General features: G+C 38.2%; 1 protein-coding gene and 1 pseudogene across 7 annotated transcripts in view; one reads left to right on the forward strand and one right to left on the reverse strand.

The window, feature by feature from the left end:
• The window catches only part of PRDM5 (PR/SET domain 5), a 236,345-nt gene that overhangs the window by 112,676 nt on the left and 111,524 nt on the right, over positions 1 to 12,145 (reverse strand). For 4 of the 7 annotated variants that reach the window (XR_010156344.1, XM_001151366.6, XM_009448210.4 and 1 more), the window contains exons 6-8: positions 11,991 to 12,083; positions 11,612 to 11,733; positions 6,520 to 6,599 (exon numbers count right to left, since the gene is read on the reverse strand). Coding sequence is in view for 6 of the 7 variants with exons in the window: in XM_001151366.6 (XP_001151366.1) it covers positions 6,520 to 6,599; positions 11,612 to 11,733; positions 11,991 to 12,083 (295 nt within the window). In the remaining variant the exon portion in view is untranslated. The remainder of the gene's footprint in view (positions 1 to 6,519; positions 6,600 to 11,611; positions 11,734 to 11,990; positions 12,084 to 12,145) is intronic. The other 3 variants (XM_009448212.4, XM_054683350.2, XM_003310461.6) reach the window with 1 other exon arrangement.
• On the forward strand, positions 5,620 to 5,720 carry LOC112209054 (U6 spliceosomal RNA; annotated as a pseudogene).

The raw sequence follows: 12,145 nt of genomic DNA on the forward strand, positions 1-12,145 counted from the left end.
TTATAGCATTAAATGCCCACGAGAGAAAGCAGGAAAGATCTAAAATTGACACCCTAACTTCACAATTAAAAGAACTAGAGAAGCAAGAGCAAACACATTCAAAAGGTAGCAGAAGGCAAGAAATAACTAAGACCAGAGCAGAACTGGAGGAAACAGAGACACAAAAAACCCTTCAAAAAATCAATGAATCCAGGAGCTGGTTTTTTGAGAAGATCAACAAAATTGATAGACCGCTAGCAAGACTAATAAAGAAGAAAAGAGAGAAGAATCAAACAGATGCAATACAAAATGATAAAGGGGATATCACCACCAATCCCACAGAAATACAAACTACCATCAGAGAATACTACCAACGCCTCTACGCAAATAAACTAGAAAATCTAGAAGAAATGGATACATTCCTCGACACATACACCCTCCCAAGACTAAAGCAGGAAAAAGGTGAATCCCTGAATAGACCAATAACAGGCTCTGAAACTGAGGCAATAATTAATAGCCTACCAACCAAAAAAAGTCCAGGACCAGATGGATTCACAGCCGAATTCTACCAGAGGTACAAGGAGGAGCTGCTACCATTTCTTCTGAAACTATTCCAATCAATAGAAAAAGAGGGAATCCTCCCTAACTCATTTTGTGAGGCCAGCATCATCCTGATAAGAAAGCCTGGCAGAGACAGAATAAAAAAAGAGAATTTTGGACCAATATCCCTGAAGAACATCGATGCAAAAATCCTCGATAAAATACTGGCAAATCAAATCCAGCAGCACATCAAAAAGCTTATCCACCATGATCAAGTGGGCTTCATTCCTGGGATGCAAGTCTGGTTCAACATACACAAATCAAAAAATGTAATCCAGTATATAAACAGAATCAAAGACAAAAACCGCATGATTATCTCAATAGATGCAGAAAAGGCCTTTGACAAAATTCAATAGCCCTTCATGCTAAAAACTCTCAATAAATTAGGTACTGATGGGACATATCTCAAAATAATAAGAGCTACTTATGATAAACACACAGCCAATATCATACTGAGTGGGCAAAAACTGGAAGCATTCCCTTTGTAAATTGGCATAAGACAGGGATGCCCTCTCTCACCACTCCTATTCAACGTAGCGTTGGAAATTCTGGCCAGAGCAATCAGGCAGGAGAAAAAAATAAAGGGTATTCAATTAGGAAAAGAGGAAGTCAAATTGTCCGTTTGCAGATGAGATGAGTGTATATCTAGAAAACCCCATCGTCACAGTCCAAAATCTCCTTAAGCTAATAAGCAACTTCAGCAGTCTCAGGATACAAAATCAATGTGCAAAAATCACAAGCATTCTTATACACCAATAACAGACAAACAGAGAGCCAAATCATGAGTGAACTCCCATTCACAAATGCTTCAAAGAGAATAAAATACCTAGGAATCCAGCTTACAAGGGATGTGAAGGACCTCTTCAAGGAGAAGCACAAACCACTGCTCAGTGAAATAAAAGAGGACACAAACAAATGGAAGAACGTTCCATGCTCACGGATAGGAAGAATCAATATTGTGAAAATGGCCATACTGCCCAAGGTAATTTCTAGATTCAATGCCATCCCTATCAAGCTACTAATGACTTTCTTCACAGAATTGGAAAAAACTACTTGAAAGTTCATATGGAACTAAAAAAGAGCCCACATTGCCAATACAATGCTAAGCAAAAAGAACAAAGCTGGAGGCATCACCCTACCTGACTTCAAACTATAGTACAAGGCTACAGTAACCAAAACAGCATGGTACTGGTACAAAAACAGATCTATAGACCAATGGAACAGAACAGAGGCCTCAGAAATAATACCACACATCTACAACCATCTGATTTTTGACAAACCTGACAAAGACAAGAAATGGGGAAAGGATTCCCTATTTAATAAATGGTGCTGGGAAAACTGGCTAGCCATAGGTAGAAAGCTGAAACTGGATCCCTTCCTTACACCCTATACAAAAATTAATTCAAGATGGATTAAAGACTTAAATGTTAGACCTAAAACCATAAAAACCCTAGAAGAAAACCCAGACAATACCATTCAGGACATAGGCATGGGCAAGGACTTCATCTCCAAAACACCAAAAGCAATGGCAACAAAAGCCAAAATGGACAAATGGGATCTAATTAAACTAAAGAGCTTCTGCACAGCAAAAGAAACTACCATCAGAGCGAACAGGCAACCTACAGAATGGGAGAAAATTTTTGCAATCTACTCATCTGACAAAGGGCTAATATCCAGAATCTACAAAGAATTCAAACAAAGTTACAAGAAAAAAAACAAACAACCCCATCAAAAAGTGGGCGAAGGATATAACAGACACTTCTCGAAAGAAGAGATTTATGTAGCCAACAGACACATGAAAAAATGCTCATCAACACTGGCCATCAGAGAAATGCAAATCACAACCACAATGAGATACCATCTCACACCAGTTAGAATGGCAATCACTAAAAAGTCAGGGAACAACAGGCACTGGAGAGGATGTGGAGAAATAGGAACACTTTCACACTGTTGGTGGGACTGTAAACTAGTTCAACCATTGTGGAAGACAGTGTGGTGATTCCTCCGGGAGCTAGAACTAGAAATACCATTTGACCCAGCCATATATGGGTATATACCATTACTGGGTTATACCCAAAGGAATATAAATCATGCTGCTATAAAGACACATGCACACGTATGTTTACTGCAACACTATTCACAATAGCAAAGACATGGAACCAACCCAAATGTCCATCGATGACAGACTGGATTAAGAAAATGTGGCACATATACACCATGGAATACTACACAGCCCATAAAAAAGGATGAGTTCATGTCCTTTGTAGGGACATGGATGAAGCTGGAAACCATCACTGTCAGCAAACTATGTGTCCGGAATTGGTGGGTTCTTGGTCTCACTGACTTCAAGAATGAAGCCGCAGACCCTCGCAGTGAGTGTTACAGTTCTTAAAGGCGGTGTGTCCGGAGTTTGTTCCTTCTGAGGTTCGGATGTGTTTGGAGTTTCTTCCTTCTGGTGGGTTCATGGTCTCGCTGGCTTCAGGAGTGAAGCTGCAGACCTTCGCGGTGAGTGTTACAGTTCTTAAAGGCGGCACATCTGGAGTTGTTCGCTCCTCCCGGTGGGTTCACGGTCTCACTGGCCTCAGGAGAGAAGCTGCAGACCTTTGCAGTGAGTGTTACAGCTCATAAAGGCAGTGTGGACCCAAAGAGTGAGCAGCAGGAAGACTTATTGCAAAGAGCAAAAGAACAAAGATTCCACAGTGTGGAAGGGGACCTGAGCGGGTTGCCACTGCTGGCTGGGGCAGCCTGCTTTTATTCTCTTATCTGGCCCTACCCACATCCTGCTGATTGGTCCATTTTACAGAGAGCTGATTGGTCCGTTTTGACAGGGTGCTGATTGGCGCATTCACAATCCCTGAGCTAGAGACAACAGTTCTCCACCTCCCCACTAGATTAGCTAGATACAGAGTGTGGACACAAAAGTTCTCCACGTCCCCATTAGCTAGATACAGAGTGTTGATTGGTGCATTCACAAACCCTGAGCTAGACACAGGGTGCTGATTGGTGTGTTTATAAACCTTGAGCTAGATACAGAGTACCGATTGGTGTATTTACAATCCCTTAGCTAGACATAAAGGTTCTCCAAGTCCCCACCAGACTCAGGAGCCCAGCTGGCTTCACCCAGTGGATCCCACACTGGGGCCACAGGTGGAGCTGCCTGCCAGTCCCGCGCTGTGTGCCCACACTCCTCAGCCCTTGGGTGGTCGATGGGACCAGGTGCCATGAAGCAGGGGGAGGCACTCCTCCTGAGAGGCTCGGGCTGCGCAGGAGCCCACGGCAGTGGGGAGGCTCAGGCATGGTGGGCTGCAGGTCCCATGCCCTCCCCTATGGGGAGGTAGCTAAGGCCCTGCGAGAAATTGAGCACAGCAGCTGCTGGCCCAGGTGCTAAGTCCCTCACTGCCCAGGGTTTGCGGGCTGGCCGGCCGCTTCAAGTGAGGGGCCCACCTGGCCCACACCCACCTGGAACTCACGCTGGCCCGCAAGCGCCACAGGCAGCCCCGGTTCCCGCCTGGCCCTCTCCCTCCACACCTCCCAGCAAGCTGAGGGAGCCGGCTCTGGCCTTGTCCAGCCCAGAAGGGGGCTCCCACAGTGCAGCAGTGGGCTGAAAGGCTCCTCAAGCATGGCCAGAATGGGTGCCAAGGGCCGAGGAGGCACCAAGATCGAGCGAAGGCTGCGAGGGCTGCCAGCACACTGTCACCTCTCATTATCGCAAGGACAAAAAACCAAACACTGCATGTTCTCACTCATAGGTGGGAACTGAAAAATGAGAACACTTGGACACAGGGTGGGGAACATCACACACCAGGGCCTGTCGTGGGGTGAGGGGAGGGGGGAGGGATAGCATTAGGAGATATACCTAATGTAAATGACAAGTCAATGGGTGCAGCACAACAACATGGCCCATGTATACCTATGTAACAAACCTGCACATTGTGCACATGTTCCCTAGAACTTAAAGTATAATAAAAAAATACTTTTAAAAAAAACAAAAAAATGCTTAATAAAAAGATCATATTTAAAGTGAAAATGACAAGCAATACTGTTTAATTATGCCAAATGCTAAATAAAGTATATTTTTATGAGATTTTATAAAATTTACAGTGCACCAAATTAATTTGGAGGGTAATATTTTAAAATTTGACCTCCCAAATTATTTTCAAGAAGAATCATAATATACCTTATCATTATAGGAGATAATAAATAGTAATTTAAGATACTAGCCTATAGTATAATTTGGCATTGTCATATAGCATCATCTACTGGCAAGGTGAAATACTGCAACCTAACTCTATTAGACATTAGACATTCTCAACTATAAGAAAAGTTCCAATTGGAGTCAATAAAAGTTGACTATGGATTCGGAAAGGCTGAATAGTGAAGGACTATGACTGAAATGGAGGAAGGGCTGCATTGAGCTAGCAACTTATTAACATTCTGCAAAGACCACTCAGGAGGCATGAGTTATAGTTTCTGTATTCCATTACCATCGCATAGGAGTGTCTGATGCTTGATGATCTGTCACTGTCTCCCATCACCCCCAGATGGGACCATCTAGCTACAAGAGAACAGGCTCAGGGCTCTCACTGATTCTATATTATGGTGAGTTTTATAATTATTTCATTATACATTTTAATGTAATAATAATAGAAATAAAGTACACAATAAATGTAATGTGCTTGAATCATCCTAAAACCTCCTCCCCCGCCCCCTGGTCCTTGGAAAACTTGTCTTCCAGGAAAACGGTCCCTAGTACCAAGAAGGTTGGGAACCATTGCTCTATTTGGTAAAATAGCTTAAATTTCAACCTCTAAGATTTAAATGGGTCAGAAAAATAAATCATAGAATTATAAAAGAGGATGCTTAGAAGAGATCTATTCCAGTAGACTTAATTGTTTTGTCTCTTCAGAAGACGAACTGCTTCAGCCATAAGGGTTCTGCTTCAGAAGCCATAAGGGTGAGGGGGAAGGAGGAAAAAAGACCTATAAAAGGGTCCTCTGGATTGGCATTCTGCACAAAATTTTTCTTTTAAAAGTAATCTCAGTGCTCATTTTAGCAGCACCAAAATTGGAATGTAACAAAGAAGATTAGCATGGCCTCTGCACAAGGAGGACACACAAATTCATAAAGCATGCCATATCTCTAAACAATCTAATAAGACTGCCACTTGAAAACTGAAAACCAAAAAAAAAAAAAAGTAGTTTCATGGTATATAGAGAACAAACAAACAAGAGAATACTTATCAATTCAGTGTCCCATTTTATAAATGGGAGAAGAAAGGCCTAATGTTACATGGAAGGTTAGTGATAGAAAAAGAAACCCACTACCCTGATTCCTGGTCTGGTGCTTGTCCTATTATTTCTCCTTAAGGATCAAAATCACTAAACATACAAGATATAACCTCAGACATATCAACACAATAATTTAGCTGCCTCACATGTTATAAGTTAAACCCACAGCACATGGTTGGAGCTACTGGATTAAAAATCATATAAATTTTAAGTCCTGTCAAATTACTTTGTAATACATCTATATATAAACAGAGATAAAAATTCATTTTACAAACCATAACAAAAGTAAAATTTTATTTTCATGAATACCATCTCCTCTTTTGTAAAGAAAATATCTCATGCTCGTAGCTATGCTAAAATAAACAATATGTGAAATTAAGAATGATCATTTACATCTTTGTTATAATAATAAAATATAGTATGAATATATTGGACCTTGTCATAACAAGAGCAAAAATTAAAACTCCATTTAATTCTATTTCATTACAAATTATATTAAATGGTTGCTAATGTTGTTAGAGTTAATAATTGCCATTGATTTTTCAGATTATCTTTTCACATCAAAATAACTTGGTAACTTTTATACTTACTATAAAACATTAAAATTATTAAAGATAGATATTAAACTGTGATGAATTTTTATCTTACTGACCTTTCTATGTTCCTGTAGGCTTGATGCTGAAGAACACTTTTTATTGCACACTGAACATATAAGCTTTTTCTTAGGATCTCCTAAAATAGAAATAAAATACCATGATGATTTAAATGAGACTATTAAGAGGAACAACAAATAGTGTTTTCAGGCGATATGTAAGTTCATCTTCATAATTTAGAATTCTAAACAATTCAGTGTTGTAGATATATTCATTAAACTTAAAGAGTAAGTTATATTTTAAATCTTTTTAATTATTTTTAATTAGAGAAAAGACATACAAATTAATTGACATGTATATAGGGGAGCCTTCAGAATAAAGACCCAAGCTCCCAAGAGAATGCAGAAGCTTATATACCTTTTCATAATTTTTATTACTATGGGTACATAATAGGTGTATGTATTTTTCGGGTACATGTGATGTTTCAATATAGGCATGCAATGTGTAATAATCACATCAGGGTAATTGGGGTACCTATCACCTCAAGCATCTATCATTTGTGTTAGAAACATTCCAATTCTATTCTTTTATTTTTAAATATACAATAAGTTATGTTGACTATAGTCACCCTGTTGTGCTATCAAATAATAGATCGTATTCATTCTAACTATATTTTTACACCTATTAACTATCCCATTTTATTCACCCCCTCCCCGCTACCCTTCCCAGCCTCTGGTAACCATCATTCTATTCTCTATCTTCATGAGTTTAATAGTTTTAATTTTAGCTTCCATATATAAGTGAGCACATGTGAAATTTGTGCATCTGTGCCTGGCTTACTTCACTTAAGAAAATTACCTTTACCCATTCTCTCATTGATGGACACTTAGGTTGATTCCAAATATTGGCTATTGTGAATAGTGCTGCAATAAACATGGGAGTGCAGATATCTCTTCAATATACTGATTTCCTTTCACTGGGGTATATATCTACCAGTGGAATTGCTAGCTCTATCTTCAGTCTTTTGAGTAACCACCATACCATTATCCAAAGAGGCTATACTAATTTGCATTCCCACCAACAGTGTACAAGCATTCCCCTTTCTCCACATCCTCTCCAGCATTCGTTATTGCCTGTCTTTTGGATAGAAGCCATTTTAACTAGGGTGAGATGATATCTCACTGTAGTTTTGATTCGCATTTTTTTCTGATGATTAATTTTGCTGAACATTTTTTCATATACCTGTTGGCCATTTGTCTTCTTTTGAAAAATGTCTAGTCAGATATTTTCTTCATGTTTTCATTAGATTATTTGATTTTTTTCCTATTGAGTTGTTTGAGCACTTTATATATTCTGGTTATTAATCACTTGTCAGATGGGTAGTTTGCAAATATTTTCTCCCATTCTGTGTAAATGCTTTCTTTTTAAATTTGAGACATCTTCACAGCTTCATATACCACCTTTCTACATATATAAAACAGGCCTTTCACTTTTCCATGTACTAATACTGTATAGTATTAAAAGAGAAAGTGATATATCCACAAGGAATTCAAATCAAAATTAAAATTAACCAAATGTGTTTGTAAAAGAAAAAACTAAATTTATTAATTCATAAAGTGATTGTGTTAATTCTTTTACATTTCAACAGAATATTTTATTTAATCAGCTGGGTTTTTTAAGATAGAATTTATAGATTATTCTTTCCAGCACTAGAGTTTTATAAAATCTTTAAGTATATGCTTATCAAGTTAATGTTAAGAAATAAAGTACAATAAAACAATATATTGGCAATTCATACTATTACTCAAAGCCAGATTCTGTCTTCTTATGTAGTGATTATGTTTACAGTAGCTCATTTCATATTTCAAATTTCACAGTTGTTATAGAAATGAAGAGGCAATCAAACATTATTAAATGTGATATAATAATGTCAAATGCACCACAATGAATAACCATAAAATATGTTTTCAACTTTTAATTGCTTTATTTCAAATATACAAAAAGTAAGCATATAGTATAATGAATCACCATCTATCCATCACCTGGCCCCAACAATGACTCACCATGACCATTCCTGCCTCAACCTCAATCCCATCCACTCCCCCACTTCTCTGTATTTTGAAGCAAATCTAAAACAAGTAAAATCAATATTACAAAATGATTTCGTTTTATTATAGGACTGCATTTATGAAAGAAATATACTTTCAAATGGCAAATATGAATTTTTGTCTTATTATTCAAGATGCCTATTCCATTTAATGCAGTTTTTGGCAGGCTAAATATGATAGCCAAGAAAATGCTTCTCAGTGATTGAAAAGTAACATGGCTACTAAAGGAGAAAATTCTCCCAGGCAAAATGAATATCTGATAGCATATATTTGGTCATCAATTTCCTAAACATATCATACATGAGGCACCATTCAGAAAGAATATTCCCTCTTTTCCAGGTCCTACTAGTTGGGATGGTCCATCTTCCACCAATAATCCTTTATTGCCCTGTCCTAGCCCTCATAGCAACTACTCCTTGATACTAGGCCCTACTCCTTCCCACTGGATGGGTCTGAGGAGGAGAGAGGAGAGAAAGAAACAGATTTCTCCACCCACCACTCTCACTTTACCCCTGCACTCCTGCCACAACTCTGCCTGCAGGTATCAAAGGGTATACATCAAACCCTCATCCCCAATCTTCAGTCTTCTCTCTCCTTTTAATGGCTTCTCCTCTTTTTCACCCTAGAAGAATCCTAGCTCCTCTGAGAAGACACACAGGAAAAATGTATGACTATTCATCTGAGAATGTAGATAAATGTTATCTCCCATTAATGCAAAGTCTCTTTGTCAGCAACCATGGAATCTAAGCAAAAGGGAAAGATGGGAAGTGATGGAGGAGCTTAGCCCCTTCACTCTGTTTCCCCTTAAGTAACTGTGAGGAGCCTCACCACTCTACCAGCTCCCCTAGGCTCATGGATAACAGCACCTGCAAAGCCATAACTAGATGTTATACTGTCTTAACTTTCCTATTTAGGTAAATCTGATATTTGACTTTCAGACTAAAACTTTCAAAAACATTTAGGAACACATTACTTATACCAGTAGGCCATGTGAGGAAATTAATACAACTGTACTGAATACACAATCACTTAAGTACTCAACTTTCAACACGCTGTGAGCTAAGTATGCTTCTAGGAGCTGGTCTGAGAACCTACCTACCCATGTTATGGTTGCTATGGAAAAATGTGATTCATATTGAAAAATTCAGCTTCTCTCTAATCATCATCCTCAATTCATATCACCTTAACAAAAAAACATTTGCCATCAAAGATCTCTTTCTTTGAGTGCCTTTGCCTTTCTATAATAAAGGATTCTACAACCATGTATATGAGAGCTGCTTTGCTTGCTATCTCCAATAGGGAATATTCTTTCCTCGAATGCCTGTGCAGCCCATGGAGGAAAGGGGAGAAGCAAGAGACATACTGTGAATGAGAGAATGACATCATGTACCAACTCCAGCAAAACATATGGCATAGTAACCGTTAGCTAAAATACAGCAAGATTTTACACTTTATATGGTCCACAAATTTAAAAAAATATATATATAAAACAAGATTTCCTTTTATGAATTATTTCCTACAAAATCACCATAAATTTCCAGAATTAATAATATTACAATATGCAAGGCCAACTACAAGAAGCCTCAAAGACATTGTGCTTATAGCACAGCCTGAAGACCACATGCCCAGTAATAAGAATGCAAGTTTCCAGAGTTTCGTATGCATCTGGTTTTTTACTTAGTTCAGCAAACTTAAACTTTAAAACTGACATGAAAGTTCTATTACAATATATTGCAGACATAGATGAAGAAAATTAAGAATAGCATTTTAACTAGAACAGCATTGAAAATCAAAAAACTACGAAGGCAAGTCTATCAAAAAGTTATGCTTGCCTTTTGCAATCATAGGGAAGATCCCAGTAAGCTGAATTCAGAAAAAAATCCATCTTCCCTAAGTCAGCTGTGTATTCTTCAAAAGGAAAGAAAGAAACCAGAACACTGTAAAAGCCTAGTAAAGGGCACCAAGCTGGAGGTGCATTTCACAAGGCCCTACTTCCACCACACAGAGCTTTCACCATAGGTTGCACTTAATATGCAGCCCAAACCAATGATGCAAAGTCGCAGCTAGCAGTTGTTCACGCTAGCCTCTATAACTGTATTATTATTAAAGTTAATACTTTTTGGATAATGAACAAATACAGGATACAGATGCTGGGTGCAGATTATCATCTTCTCCTGAATATAAGAATAAACAACTGAAGGGAGAAAAGAAATCCACTTTCCCCCACATCCAGAGACACATAGCCACCCATTTCCCAGAAGTCAAGGGCAAAAATAAACACATGAACAAAGAATATGAAGAGAAGAACACACAGGGTTTCATACATCTCAACCTCCTTTAAGGAGGAAGTCTATGGAGGTAAAAAGACAAGAAGTAAAAAGTTAACTGAGACAATACAGCCATCTGTTCAACTCACTGCAATAGATTTAATCCCTAAGCCAAAATATATTTACTGACAGTATACCATGTGCTAAGCAGATAAATCTAAAAGACAGTCAAATTTTATATTTGTTTTATTGTTTAGCTAGCTATTAGATGGAATTCAAATAATATTTGTTTTGTTAATCCATACATATTCAATTCCAATGTCAAAATGTGTTAGCAATTTTCTCTAACTTAGGAGAACTGTAAGTATTTTCACAAGTTGGATTTTTACTGTAAAAATAATAAGGCAGAAGGACATCACTTAATAATGATAAATTTTAACAATTTATAAAAGAAATGTCACATGCCAAAACATTTAAAATTGTTACTTAAAAATATTAATTCTTAATGCATCTGACCACCCAAACATAACTAGACTTTAACTAAGGCTTACAGTTATAATTAATTCAGAAATGAGAAAAAGAACAAATGCTGCTAAATTCAACCTGAGAAAGAAATAGTGTTCAGTGAAAGAAAAAAATCCACTGCCAGCGCTCCACATCTGTGTGAAACACAATGGAAAAGCCAGCTCTCTCCTCAAGAGTGAGAATTAAAAACAGATCGCTGCAGCCTGGGGAAAGGAAGCCCCTTCGGAAACGACCCTCCAACGACTCCTCACCAGTGTGGACATTTTCCTGGTGTCTTTTCAGGGCATCCTTGCTCTTCAGCCTCTTTCCACAGCTGTCAGCCTTGCACACAAACCTGGCATCCCCCCGGCAAGTCTCCTGGTGCTGCTCAAAACTACAAGACAACCAGCAAAGCGGAACAGGAAGAAATGGTGAAGACATACCTATAAAACTCAAACATCAGCAAGATTTTGTAATACATGCTCCCTAGTAGAGTTTCGGGGTCATTCCATGCATTACCTATGCAGGTAAGAAGAAAAGCATTTAAATTCTGTAGGTACGTGAAACTGAATTACTAAGAAGCATGAAAGTATGCATGCAAAAAATGACCCACAATTATATAACAGCCATTTCATAACTCAGACACAAAACCTCGATGCTGAACTGAAGGAAGAATTGCAAACAGAGCACTGAAAACTTCGCGAAGACTCCTTCAGACTGCTTTTCGCTGTGCACTGAAGAACACTAAAGGGAAATAGGAAAAAGAGAAAGAAAAGAAAACAAAAACTGGAACTCTAAGACAAAAA

The sequence above is a fragment of the Pan troglodytes genome, chromosome 3 (assembly GCF_028858775.2).
Source record: "Pan troglodytes isolate AG18354 chromosome 3, NHGRI_mPanTro3-v2.0_pri, whole genome shotgun sequence".
Taxonomy (NCBI): Eukaryota; Metazoa; Chordata; class Mammalia; order Primates; family Hominidae; genus Pan; species Pan troglodytes.